The 14261-nt window shown below is 43.3% G+C and overlaps 1 protein-coding gene across 6 annotated transcripts in view; it reads right to left on the bottom strand.

The window, feature by feature from the left end:
• The window catches only part of CTNND2 (catenin delta 2), a 904448-nt gene that overhangs the window by 161024 nt on the left and 729163 nt on the right, over positions 1 to 14261 (bottom strand). For all 6 annotated transcript variants that reach the window (XM_079145292.1, XM_079145294.1, XM_079145293.1 and 3 more), the window contains one exon: positions 12390 to 12573. In XM_079145292.1, the coding sequence (XP_079001418.1) occupies positions 12390 to 12573 (184 nt within the window). The remainder of the gene's footprint in view (positions 1 to 12389; positions 12574 to 14261) is intronic.

Below are 14261 nucleotides of genomic sequence, written 5' to 3'. Positions count from 1 at the left end.
TAAAAATCTTTGAGCTAACACAGCTACTTTCTGGTAACAAGTTACCTTAAGAGAAAAGTAATTAGTTGTAGGGATTCATTAACTCCCATCAGTGCGTTCACAGCACATCTCCCTTGCTGGTATACAGCCCGTTAATGGGGAATAACGATGTATTTGTACCTCTATGGAACAATAATGCAGGACATGGGGTTAATCTGAAGTCCTGGCATATCTGTCCTTTCACTTAGCAGACCGAACAACTGAAAAATGAATTCGTGACGCAGAGAGACGCAGTGTCCTGACCCTCCAGTGTTGAGGGCTGTCAACTCCTGTGCACACATTATCACTAAATGCTGCTTCTTGGCTTAAAGCTTCCCCAGGCAAGAACATGCAGACGGAGCAGGAAGCCTGGGCAGGGCTGTCCTCCCTTTGGCTCTTCTATTTCAGGAAGACTTTGTAATTGGTACTTCCAGAAACTCCTGTCAGTTCAGAACAAGAACTTTAGATAAGAAGGGAGGAATAAGGGTCCTGATGTTCAGGAGCTTCCTGTTTCCAGAATGAGCAGCTGGGTATGAGATGATGATTCGTCCATCACAGAAATGCATCCAGGGTTCTATCATGCCAGGGAAGAACCCAGGGCTGGTGCCCATGGCTCACCCCAGGGCACCTCTGCTTCCTGTGAAATCCTCACCCACCATCAGCAGTTGTTCGGAGACCCCACACCTTTCCTCAATATCACAGCTACAAAGGCTGATCAAGAGAAACCCAGAACCTGAGGGACCGAGGGAACCAGCCTTGCTGATCAGCTGTCACCCTGCACCTACCCGTCAAAGCCCCAGCGTAACGCCTGTGGACTTCTGTAAGCCCACGTGAGGAAGTCATTAACCCAAAAGGGGACCCATGGGGAGAATAGCAACTGGAGACTTTCTACTTTTATTCCAAATATTCTGTTCAATGAAGGGACACTGAAAATTTAATGCAAAATCATCTTGGTTAATTAAGGGTCCACTAGGCTCAAAAACAAGACCATGCAGGGGCAACCAGGCTAAGAGATGTATGCAGCGTGAACTTGAGCATCGGTCCTTCACTCTGCATTTACCAGACGGCAGGTAGAAGGCAGGAACCTCTGAACTGGTGCATGCTCAATGATTTCTGTGACTTATGGTTCTTTTCTTCCAGGAGGACTTGCACCTGCAAGCTGAGGACTTCATCAGAGTCTGATGGCGGGTGCTTGGGGGGCTCTCCACCTGCACTCTGCTGTCTATTAGCTGCAATCACCTCATTGATTGTTTTGTCCCAACTCTGGTAAATGACTTCAGCTATTTTATTTATTTATTTTAATTGTTGCATTAAAATTAGACATTATAATACTGGATTTATTCCATCATATTTGTACGTGAACATAACATAATCTGATCAATCTCATTCCCCAGTACCTTCCCTTTCTGACTTTCTTTTAAAATAATACCACTCTGACCAGGGAAAGGAGAAATGGCATGAAAATAGATGGATTAAAAGCCTGCTGAGGCTTGGTATGTATGCTATAGGTGGAACCATTCTTCTTTAATTTATGGTTAATATGCTTATTTCTTTGCTTCTCCTCCAGGGAAGCTACTCTTTATGCATTGTAATGTGATTTGGGGGACAGCAGGGAGAAAAATTATATTTTTAATATCAAGAAGTTATGAAGAATTTTAGGCATGAATCAGCTTTTTTATTTATCAGGGATCTAACACCTTGTAAACCAATGTTTTATAGAAATAAATATTAAACATCAGGGTATACCAATTGGGAATTAACTGAACTTTCCATTGAAATTATTTTTAAAGGAAGTCATTTGTTTGTACTAATGGAAAGATCTGAATATTCATATTCTATTAGGAAAAATGAGAATTCATAGCAAAAATATAAAATATTTGTTCTTCATTTCTTTTCTAAAAAGCCCATATTTACAAATTACAGAATAAATAATATAAAACAAATTTTAGTTAGAGCCTGTAAATTTTTATAATTAAGTAGATTAAATTTGCAAAAATAAGTTGTAGCAACTTTAAGATGGACTATCTTGATGGATGCTTTATATTCATCATTTATATTTAAGGTAAAATCATTCTATTAAGTTTTCTAACTTAGAGAAAAAAAACATAACATTTGGAAAGAAATGACCCCTATTACTGGTCCACGAAGTGTAAATACCAGAAAGAACTTTGCACAATTATAGTAGTCCTTTTCCAGGGATAGGAAGATCTTTTGCAGACTTGGAAAAAACCCAAAATACCTTTCACACTTTTCCTAATGGAAAAGATAAGGAGATGCAAAATCCTGAAGATGGACAGCTCAGGAGCTGTAAGATATAAATTATAAACTCGTCCAATGTACAAACTTTTTTATGTGTAAAGAAAAAAATGTATCAGTAAGAAGAAGTTGATAAGCCATGGAAATTAAAAGTATATTATCATCTCCTGAGGCACTTATTAGGGAAAACACCCCAATTTGTCCGCTCCAGTGCAGCCAGATGTGGACCTATGCATCTGGCTGTCCTATTTTGATGACATGGTGCAGGGCTTCCAACAGCAAACTCCATGGACTCTATCCACTCTCCGTCACGGCCGGAGCACTTACTGCAGAGCCTGGCCTAGGGTAGGGGTCTGAAGAAATCTACCCCAAGAGAACAAAACTTTTGACTGATACAACTCTTGTTTACGTTTTATCAAGTAGCTTCCTGATTATGAAGTAGCATTTTATAAGCTTGGTGTATAGAGAAGGGAAGTGCTAGCATAAGGGTCGCTGATGTGTCACCCAGGAAACACACCGCTCAGATTACCGATTGCAGGAGTACCCCTGGCTAATGGGCTCTGGCTGCTGTACCCTCAAGCTGTTCCTGTGACTTCCTTCATGCAAAGGCTTCCTTCGCCATGCATGCTCCGGGCCAGGGATGAGATCAACAGCAGGGACAGGTGGACTTGTTCCTGGGCTCATTTGAAGGGTGACTGGGCTCAAGAACTCTCCAATGGTCTTGCTGAATTCTGCTTAAGTCTAAGACATTCCACTGCCTGCTCACCTGCCCTTCTTTCCTTCCTTCCTTAAGTTATGGTTGGGATATGAGTGTTGCCCGAAAGTTCCTGTGTTAATGAAGGAATGTTCGGAGGTGAAATGCTTAGATTATGCAAGCTGTCACCTAGAGGGTGGATCGATTCATTTGATAGGTTAATAATCTAAAAGGACTCACTGGGTGGTAACTGAAGGCAGGTAGGGCATGACTACGGGAGGTGGGTCACTGGGGATGTGCCCTCGGGGGTTATATCTTGTCCCCCAGCTCCTCCTCCTCTTTCTGCTTACTGGACACCATGAGCTGAGCAGCTTTCCTCTGCCATGTCCTTCTGCCATGATGTTCCGCCTTATCTCAGGCCCAGAGCAATGAGTTCACCAGACAAGGCGTGAACCTCTGAAACTGAGTTCAAAATAAATTTTTCCTCCTCTAAGTTGTTCTTGTCAGTCCGTATTTTGGTCTCAGTGATGAAGACCTAACCAACACACCTTCCTTTCCTCCCTCCCTCCCTTCTTTTCCTCCTTTCTTCCTTCCTGTCTCTTTCACTCGGGGTCAGACATGAGCCATGTCTGATGGCTCTCCAAGCTGCTGTGGTTCCCTCCCTCTTTCCTCTCAGGTGTTTTCCCTAAGTAAATTTCTTGCATGGATTGCTAAATTCCATCTTGGTGCTTAGATCAAGGATCTGTACTGAGCATCACATTTGCCTTTGCTGTAAATAAGCACATGTGCATGTCCTTGGGCATGACTTGCCTCTGTCCTGTGGTACCTGGCAGAGTGGAAGAAGCCTAACAGCATCATCACACAATCGGGGCTTTATGTGCATCCTTCTTTCATTTCCTAGCTGTATGTCTTGGGAAGTTCTGCTTATTCTATGCGCATCAGCTTCTGGATCTATAAAATGGGATCAGAATTCCTGTCTTACTGCATTATTGGGACAGCTGCATTAGCAGCGTGCATATTACAGAAACATAATATCAGAATGGGCTTCTAGAAGGGGGTCAGTCACAAACCAATTTCCTCCTGATGGTCTGGCAGTTTCAAAGTCCAGTATCACACCAGTGAGACCCCAACTGGGCCCCAGAGCCATAGCACTGTATGAGGAGACCCCACTTGGGGACACTGAGTTATCAATGGGGAAGCCCACTCAGGGATATCTCTCTTGGATCCTCACCTAGGGAATGTCTGGAACCAGCCAGCAAATACCCCAGCTGTGCTTGCATTTTCTATTTCATCTTATGAAGGACTCCAGGCCAAACTTCTCCTTCACTGGCATGAAACTGAGGCCAAGATAAAGCTGCCAGGTTTCCTCAGGAAGCCAGACAAGATGCTGTAATGTTGGGATGTAAATGCAGATCACCTGATTCTTAATGGAAGGTCATTTCATTTTATAGACAATTCAAAAATTAGAACTGAAGATATGTACAGAGATTTTCTAAAAGTCATCTTTTATCACTAAATCAAACTATTGATTTCATCAAAGTTAACTTCAAAAACAAACAAAAAAGAACTCAAAACTCATTAATTGGCCTTTATAGTCTTACATACAGGGACTTTTCTGGCAGTTTCTTATACAGGGACTTTCCTGAAGTTCTATGGATTTTCAAAGTGTTAGCTTATGTGTGGAACGTTTTCTGTAGACTACTTTTGATATCACTTCCACTTGGAAATAGATACTAAAAGGTAACATTGTGGTTTTTTTTTTTTTTTTACAGTTAGAGAATAAGAGTGATTTTTATTTATATTGAACAATGAATCAAATATGCTTCATATTGGCCTATGTAACCTTGCCATAAGAATGTTTTAATTTACTAAAAATTATTTCCCAGAGTGGGAAGAAACAGGGAAACCCACCGTGAGAGTATTGCTGCAGGCTGGATTGTATCTCCCTAAAATTCATACACTGAGCTCCTAACTGAGGTCCTTCAAAAGGTGACTGCATTTGAAGACTAGATCTTTAAAGAAGGAACAGTTTATACTGAAGTCTTTAGCAATGGTCTTAATTCAACCTGACTGAAATCCGTATGAGAAGAGAAAATGTGGACACATGCTCAGAAAGAAAGTCATGTGAAGACACAGGGAGAAGATAGCAATCTACATGTCAGGACAAGGACCTCAGAGAACCAACCCTGCTGAACGTGACTCAGATTCCACGTCCCTGCAGACATCTCTGTTGTTTAAGCCACACAGTCCTTGGTACTCTGTTATGGCAGCTGAGCAAATGAATACAAGTATAGACCACCACCTCCGACTGGCTGGGCGTGGGGTCAGTGGGCTAGACTGGCTGGGGAGGTCTGAGCCTTGTCCCCACTGGGGCTGCTCTGGTGGGTGCCAACCAGTCTGATGAGCTCTCAAGACCCCTGCTCATGTCCCCAGTGAATTCTGTTCCCTCCAAAGTAGAGGGCCTTCACCGTTGAGTCAGGACTCAAGAAAACAACGTCATCCCCCTATTAGACACACTGATGGGCCCTGGAGAATGCCCAGCAAGGAGCTTCTTTTGCTTTGGAGAGGGCGTGGGAAATGGGGAGGGATGTGGCGAGTGGTGACTATCTCTGTTTTTCACCACAGAACCCAAGCCTTTGCCTTCCACAAACCCAGGACAAAGAGGGCTGCAGGCAGCGATGCATGCCCTTGGCTGGTAGAGCCTAGGGAAGCCAGTCCACAGCTTATCACACAACTTTAAAAGCACATTTAAGACTCTTTTGAACAGATGAAAAATACTGGCAGTCATCTGACCTTAACACAAAAATAGTACTATTTCCCCTTCTTAGTCATGGCTAATGCAAGAGTAAACCAGATAAAATAAATGTCCTTGGAGCATTCCAGCCAGAGTGTGATTATCATTAGCATTACTTTATGATGGGGTTTTCTCAAGGTCACTCTAGAATTAGTGGCACTGTGGGACTAAGCACTCATCCATTATATGGGTTAAAATGACTAATTGAGGGTCTGAGTTTAATTATACTCATAAGCACAGACACAGTGCAGCTCCTTTGATGGGCTTAATAACATTCTTGTGTACACAAAGATAGATGGAAAAAATTAGGGCTGTATATTGTTGTCCTTTAGGACAAGATGCTGAAGTGGGAATAGAATAATAAAAATAAATAAACGACTCAGGGGCCCCGGGAAATGAGCTGGGGAAGCTAGCAAAGCCAGCCTTGTGCACAAGCATGGGCCGGAGATAAAGTTTTAAGTGCTCGTGACTAAATACAGTGCAGCTATACAGTAATGTAGATCCAAGTTTCTTATTGAACTGCCTCTTAGATTAACAGGAAGAAAAAGGATGCCTAGCAAGACTTTACCTGCAGCTCACTCTGAAATGATGATAACGGCCACAACAGGGATCTTTAGGGTATTGATATGTGATATTTTCAGTGGGAGATGCAGCCATGTTTTACAGTAAGTTCAGAAAGTATTCATTCTATACACAGCTGCTGGAGTTACTTCCGGAAATGACACTTATATCATGTCATGCTATCTGTGTAAGAACACAGAATGACTTCTGGCTGTCCCTAGTGTTAGATAAATCCAAGCCACCTTGAGAAGCTGGCTCAAAGTTGGGAGAATAATGGAAGGGTGGCTCTTCAGGGATAGCAGAACATGCAGAAGTCGGATACAGCGTGGGGAAACCCTTATTTAATGGCCATTCTGTCAAGAGTCGGCTGGAACCATCTTCAGCTGAGGTGAATACATCTAAGCTTGAAGAACTCGGTCCTGCTTACATGTAATGCTTTGTCATGTATCTGAGCCCTGGAAGGGAATACTCTGTGTACAAACAAAACAGGTCCCTGCCTGGGTTGTTTGTTCATGTGTGGGCACCGTTTGCGGACAAGTTGTTTCTCTCCTCTGAGTTATTTACTCATTTTTTCTCCCTGTGTTGTGTCCTCTGGTGACTACCTGTCTTTGCAGGTCTCTCCATTTCTTACTGGGGTGATTGTGTTCCTTTCCTGGGGATGCCAATACAAATAAACACAAAATTCATGGCTTAAAACAACAGAAACATGTCCCCTTACAGTTCTGGAAGCTAAAACTCCAGAATCAAGGTGTTGGTGGGGCCTCATTGCCTCTGAAGGCCATAGGGGAAGATGCCTTCCCTCTTCCTAGCTTATGGAAGCTTCCAGCAGTCCCTGGCTTCCTTGGCTTGCCACTCCGTCACACCAGTCTCTGCCTCTGTGTTCACCTGGCCTTTCTTCCTGCGCATCTCTCTTGTGGACATTCTCTCCTTAACAAGGAAATCACTGGACTTAGGATCAGTGCAACCTATATTAACTATGTCTCCAAAGGCCCTATTTCCAAATAAGGTCACAAGCTGAGGTTATGGGTGGACATGAATTTTGGTGGGACATTTTCAGCACACCACACTGACCTCAGCTGACCTGAGTTTGTCCAGAGGCAGAGGCCATCTGACCTCACTGATCAGTGCTCAGTCTGGGCTGTCAATCCACGTGGAAGGTGATGATGATGTTGGCCAAAGGTTAACAGATGTATCTGATTACACAGTGCAACAAAACAGTCATGGGTACAAATCTAAATCCATTTCAAGATCTGAACAGCCTGACACTGAAGTCATTTCACCAGAAGAGTCCTTAACCACAAAATGAAGAAAAGACTAATAATCTTCTTCATATATACATCTCATGCCTAACAATTGGCTACATTTACTTTGAAGCATATTTTTAAATAACAGAAATCAAAGCTTGAATGAGGCAGAATTAGAACAAAAGACACATGGAGACAGGGGAGAGGGATGAGGACGAGCCAGGGTGAAGCCCTTCCTGATCCGGCTCCTGATCTCAGAGCACTACGGCCCACCCCGTCCCACAAGACGGCCACCATCAGCCTATCAACCCGCTCCTCCTACAAAATGTAAGAGATTATTTTTTTCATTTCTACCCTCTTTCCTCAGTGACAGATAATACTTTAGGAACAAATAGATAGATCTGCTTGAGAAAAATTCTATTTCCTACTCCAAATGAATTTTAAATGGAAAAGGAGTAAGGGCACCACTTCTCATTTTATATCTCCGCCGTGCTTACGTTTTTGCCCTGTCACCATGCCAGGGCTTTTCCATGAAGATGTTCCCTGCCTCTTTAGGGCAGGTGGAGGCAAGCGGCTCCTCTCTAGAAGGTGCCCTTGAGCTGGCTACTTCCCCAGGAACTTTGGGGAGCCACTGCCGTGGAGGCTGGACCATGCCTACTGCCCAAGGGACAGCACCAGACAGTGGACACAGTCCACTGAGATTGGGGCTGGGTAAAGGCAGGATGGCATCAGCGTCTCAGCTCCAGAGGACGGAAGCACAGACTGATCTCCCTCACAGAACTTCCCCTCTGCTCAGCATTTGGATATTGAAGAGCAGTGCAATTTGCATTCATAAAACTGTTTTTATTCTGAAAAATAAAAAATAATGTGATCTCTTTTAGACTAGCAACTGCTTCAATCTTTAACCTTGGTTTCTCATCCTGAAATGACATAAACAAGTCTGAATTTTTTAGAAACAAAAGTCAAGAGTAATGATTTCCAATAGTGAACTGATAGATCTACTCTTACCTACCATATGTTCCTTCTACTGGACTGGTATGCTACATGGGCTTAGCAAATACTGTCCTGAGGAAAGAGCTGTATTTTATTTTATTTTATTTTTCATTTTTCTTTATATATTCTTGAAACTGCAGTTACAGAAACAAGCCCAAAATATCAACTCGTCCTAAAGTCATCAAATAATGGAGGAGTCTGACTACTGGAAAAATCATGTCAATGTCATTATCCTTAAAATACGGGCTTATCTTTAAAAAAAAAAAAAAAAAAAAAAAAAAAAAAAAAAGGTACCCATAACTCTGTTTAAATGAAGATTCAAGGTAAGGTTTAGAGACTAACTCTGTCCAAGCTACTTGCCTCTCTGTACTTAAATTCTGTCTTATTCTGTTTTCTGTTATTACAACAAAGACTTGATTCTGGGTACTTCATTTAAAAAACATTTTTAAAAGAGGATATTGAGGTCATTTTTGGAGACTGGAAGTTCAGGACTGGCCAGCCCATCTATTCAGCATCTGGTCAGGGCCTCCCAGCATTGATATCCGCAAAGGCAGGAGTGTGTGTGGACAAGATCAGGTGGCAAAACCTGAAGCCAGAGAGATTCGGGGCCAGGAACACTTTTTTTATAAGCCTGTCTCAAAGGAACTCACTAGAGTCCCTCGAGGTACTGCATCAATCCTTCCCACCAGCCCCTGTCTCTTAAAGGTCCCACCATCTCTCCACCTCAGTGCACTGAGGACCGAGCTTCCAGCAAGGAACACTGGGGGACAAATCAATCCAGACCACAGCAAGGCCTCTGCAGGGGGAAATGGAAAGGAGAGGAAGAAATGGAAATGGGGAGAGGAAGAAAACCACTGTGATTTTAAGGCAAAAGGGATGTTGGCCAAGTGGGTGCCACCCAGTGGGTGGATTGACTATATCTGAACCAAGACTTTCAAGTCCTTGGAAGGCCAAGCTTTTATAAATAATAATTATAATTGAAATTTTTTATTTGAGTCTAGTTTCTCTGGACAATGCACCTCAAAATTCCTGGACTTTCCCCAGGGCTGTGCCAGAGCATGCCAGCTGCTTTTCCAGGCCACGGTGCTTCCCACTACACCAGTGGGGAAGTCCTCAGTATGCCTGGCCCAATACCACCTGACCCTTGAGGCCATTTTTGACCACACCTGGCTGGGTTGGGGACACCCTTGCAGATTTCTTCCTGTGCTACCCTAACCAACGTTGACCTGAGAGCAGGGGGCTATGTGAGCACTAGCTGCAGGGGTGCCCCTTTCTTCTACTAGGCAGGAGTTTCTAAAGGGCAGGAGCTGCTGTACAGACCTCTCGTCTCCTTGGTCCCCACAGCACACACTAAATGTTCGGCAAATGCTTACAAGATTAAACACTTGAGGCAAAATCAGCCTAGGAAGGATTTAAAAAAAAAAAAAAAAGTGAATAAAGATCTAGGAGTTTCTAGGAAAAACAAGAATGTAAATAAACTCATACTAAAATCTAAACTATCATGATGTAGGCATTTGCACCTGTTTGGGTATATAGTCAACATTATTTTTCAAATAATGGAAAAAAAATTCCTTGAAACTTTACATCCACTCACACTTTGATAACTTATTTTTGGTCCTCTCCAAGCTGTTTCTTCCTCTCCAGTCAAACCTGATCATCAGTGTGGAATGATTCATAAACACATTCAAATAAGAAGAGAGCTGGGCATGGTGGTGCATGCCTGTAATCCCAGGGAGACAGGAGGCCCCAAGTTCAAAGCTAGACTCAGCAACTGAGTGAGACTCTAAGCAGCTCAGCAAGCCCCTGTCTCTAAATAAAATATAAAAGTAGGTCTGGGGATGTGGCTCAGTGAGTGAGCACCCTGAGTTCAACCCCTGGGACCAAAATAAACAAACGACAACAAAAACAAAAACAAATAAGGGAGGAGAAATCATATTTCTTTTTGTAGCAGGATGGAAATTTAATGAATTAAAGGAGAAGTTAAAGTTTCACTGATTTTGATGGGATTTGCTTTGTCACTCACCTGATAAACCCAGAAACATGGGAAATCACTAGCCCTGGTTGCATCTAGGCTAAGGAAATCTGCTTTGGCTACATGAACTCTTTTTTGATCAAATGCTCTCTGTTTGGGCTTCCTATGTTGTCATCTCTTCTGGCCAGCAGTAGAAGCAGCAGAAGCGGAGCCTTGGTGTGAACAGAGAAGGACGGAGAGTCTCCTGAGCCTGACACACCCTTGTTCTGACCTCACCCTCAGCTGAGGACTTACAAGGAGGACCCATGACATGGGCTGGTCTAACTTCTTCATCTACTCTTTCATCAATGGTGTTACACGTGCATGCTCTTACGGGCAGCGCCCCAACCCTTGAGGCAGACATCAGGAAGTCATAATTATGCTCCTACAGTACTCAGAATTTCAACTGAGAAGGCTAACTAGCCCTCTACTCCTCCGCCAATCAGTTTGAAACACACAGATTCGTTAGGAACCGTGGCAGGCCTTGTAAGTAGGGGGTGGGGAGAGGAAGGGACGGATTGTAATAGGTGAAAATGACTGATGTAGAAAGAGCAGGTGGGAAAGGCCTGCGGCTTGAGCCTTGGAAGAGTTATAATTCTCCTGGTGAGACAAGAGTTTTCTGAAGAGTAACAGATTTTAAGAAGACATAGAATTGAAGTCACACCGGGGTATTTTGGAAAACTGTAAATTTGGCTTATGTTAGAGACTACCCATGTCAAAAATTCATTAATTTGTGACCTGGAAGAAAAGTAAAAATGTCAGAGGGTTCCCATTGGTGTGCAGGTGTGGAGATATTCATGGAGTCTGTCTCTTTATCTCACATTCTGCATACACATTCACACACAGGCCCCTCTCAAGACTCGGCTGCGAGTGTCAGTATGAATATTCATGACATGACGATTATTAATGTCACTGAGGTGATTTCATTCTTGCTCAGCAGAGACTGGTTTTTATACCTAGAAACCGAACAAGCGTTAGAGAAATGGCAGTTTGTGCCAGCCCAGCTAAAGCAACTCTGTACATTTCAGTCTTGAAATACAGATTATTTGACTAGATGCTTTTAATCACCCTCTTGGCCCCCATCCGTGATTAACCTCATCCAGCAGAGAGAGTCCCAACTCTGATACAAAATTCAACATCCTTGGGAGCACAGGTTCCAGAGTTTAAACTGTATCTTGATTATTACTTTCTTTCCTAGGAGTCAAAATTAAACAAGGCATAAAGAGGCTCTAAGAACTCTCCATAGATTTCTGGGGATGATTTTGTAAAAATGCAGTGGGAGAGAATTACCACATATTTACCACTTCTATTATTTAAAAAAGCATTTAACACAACAGGCCTTATGAAGAGCTCTTTCTAAGAACCACAGACTTGCACAGTCACACGGAGAATTAAAAAACAAACAAAAACAAAAACAGCGACTGGTGATAGTTAACTAGGTCCCTGCGCATCTGTTGCAGACTCCCCAAGCAACTGGCCTGTCTGGTTATTCTACATGCATGATACTACATCAAATGATCCAAAACTATTGTTTTCAATTAAAGTGACTTATTTTTGGTTGAAATGAAAATGTGTGTTTTTGGCCCTAGACCCAAAAAAAAAAAATTATGTTAAATAAGTCAGACACTGGTGTAGATTCAGGGGAGTGGCAGATGCCTACGCCAGTTCAGTACAGACTTAAACGTGCTTTTGGTTAGGTTCTTATACTCCACTGCCACATCGGCACTCATCTGCAGAAAATCAGAGTCTTAGGAAGGCAGCAGTGGAGGAGCCTGGTGTGGGGCGGACCCTGGGACGCTCGGCAGGAGCGGCACTGACCTTAGGCACCCAGTGGCATTGCGCAGCACCTGTGATGAATGCAGCTGTATTTTCCGATCATCCTGAAGAGGTGGGTTTTCCCAGCCCGAGTGGGGGATGATCACCGCATTGGTCAACACTGCCAGGGCGTCCTGGATGATTGGCATTTTAAGCGCATCACACGACGAGAGGTTCCACAGGACTCCTGCAAGAGACACACAAGCAGAGCCGTTGGTGGCTAACCCTCCTTCTCATCTCAGCGTTTCCTTTCTGGAGTTAATGGCACTGGCAGGAAGGAGTGAGGCCGTGGGGGCGAGCATCCTAGAGCCTGATGCTAATTTTAGAGCATCCATTGGAACCCTCTAGAAGCATGCTGTGAAGGTCAGACAAGCGAGCAGAACCGGGACATGACCATCTCTGCCTCTCACGAAGAACAGTAAGCTCGAGAGAGCCCACTGAACTGAGTCTCTCACCCTGCTTCAGTGAACTTCTGATATGATGGACTCACGCGCCCAACTTCTAGCCAAGACCAGGGAGGTGTGAAAGCTACTCAAAACAGGCTGGTAGGACCTGGTCCCACCAGCACTTTGGCATGGCTGTGGGTTGACCTCATTCCTAGCTTCCTCACACTAGCAGCCCTCAGTAAAGGGACAGGTGAGACTCCAGCAGGAGGCCGAGGACAATAGGTGCATGAAGCAGTTTGAACAAGTTGTCGCCTGTGGCAGCTTGGTCAGTTTTTCTCTGGAAGCAAGCTCACAAAGGAACTCGAGAATGTTCTTCCTTAAATGGTGACCCAGGGAGCATGGAGGGCCTGCTTGCGGTGGGCAGAGAGGAGCAGTAATTAACGTGGGCAGAGTAAAAGAAAAACTGTGAACACGTGGAATATTTTAGGTTTTTAGATACGTGTTTTCTAAAACGAGACTAATTGTAGAAACAGTCCGCAGGCATTGCAGGTTAGAGCATCATTTGAAAATGCTTTGAAAAATAATCATTCTCTTCTGAATAGTTTGCATAAAGGAAAAAGAAACAGAACACTATTCTGTCCCCTACTGATGAAAGCCTTTTTGCTTCTTCGGTCTAAACAGGCACCATCACTGCAGAGATGGGGATAAAATACTGTAGTTGTCTTTAGAAAAGCAACTTCCCACTTATTGGTTTAAGAAGCTCTCAATCTATCTTAAGCAGATGAGATTTTGTTTCACCTGCCATCTGATGAATAGAATGCATAGAAGAAACATCATTCTGAATTGTTTATTAGTTCCTTGCATATGTGGAACCAACCAAGGGCAATAATAGTACAAATCTGACTACTAATAATTGAATAAGCTACTATCACAGTGACTATAAAGTTCTCTAAAAACATGACTACAGAGACAGACACTTTCAACTGTCTTAGAAGTAACATTTACTGGGAATTTCATTTAGACAAATGCAATAGAAATAAAAGGTTTTTGGTGCCTGGTGTATAGGAATCAGTCCCATAAGGCAGGGGCTTAGCCTGAGGGCAAGTCTGGACTGCTTGCTTTTGTAAATAAAGGAGTTTTGGAACACAGCCATGACTGTTAATTTGTGTATCTTCTGTTTGCTTTTGTTCTCAGAGGGGAAGTTCATTATTTGTGACAGAGACAATATGGTGCACAAAGCCTAGTAAATGTACTACCTGGCCCTTCACAGAAAAGCTGTCCAACCCTCCTCAGTGCGTCCACCACCCTCTGTGGGCTCTGTGAACGTGCTGCACTCTCGTCAGTATCCTTCCCAGAGTAGACAAACAAATGCTCCAGGGTACAGAGAAGGTGCCCCAAACACCTTGTGATATGGACTACTTTGACATACCAGGAATATCAGGAGATGCATTTATCAATTTGAAAAGAGAATATAAAGCTATTTATTTTT

This window comes from Sciurus vulgaris (genome assembly GCF_902686455.1).
Source record: "Sciurus vulgaris genome assembly, chromosome: 6".
In the NCBI taxonomy this organism is placed as follows: Eukaryota; Metazoa; Chordata; class Mammalia; order Rodentia; family Sciuridae; genus Sciurus; species Sciurus vulgaris.
The sequence above is the reverse complement of the archived record's forward strand: the minus strand, read 5'-3'. Positions and strand labels throughout refer to the sequence as shown.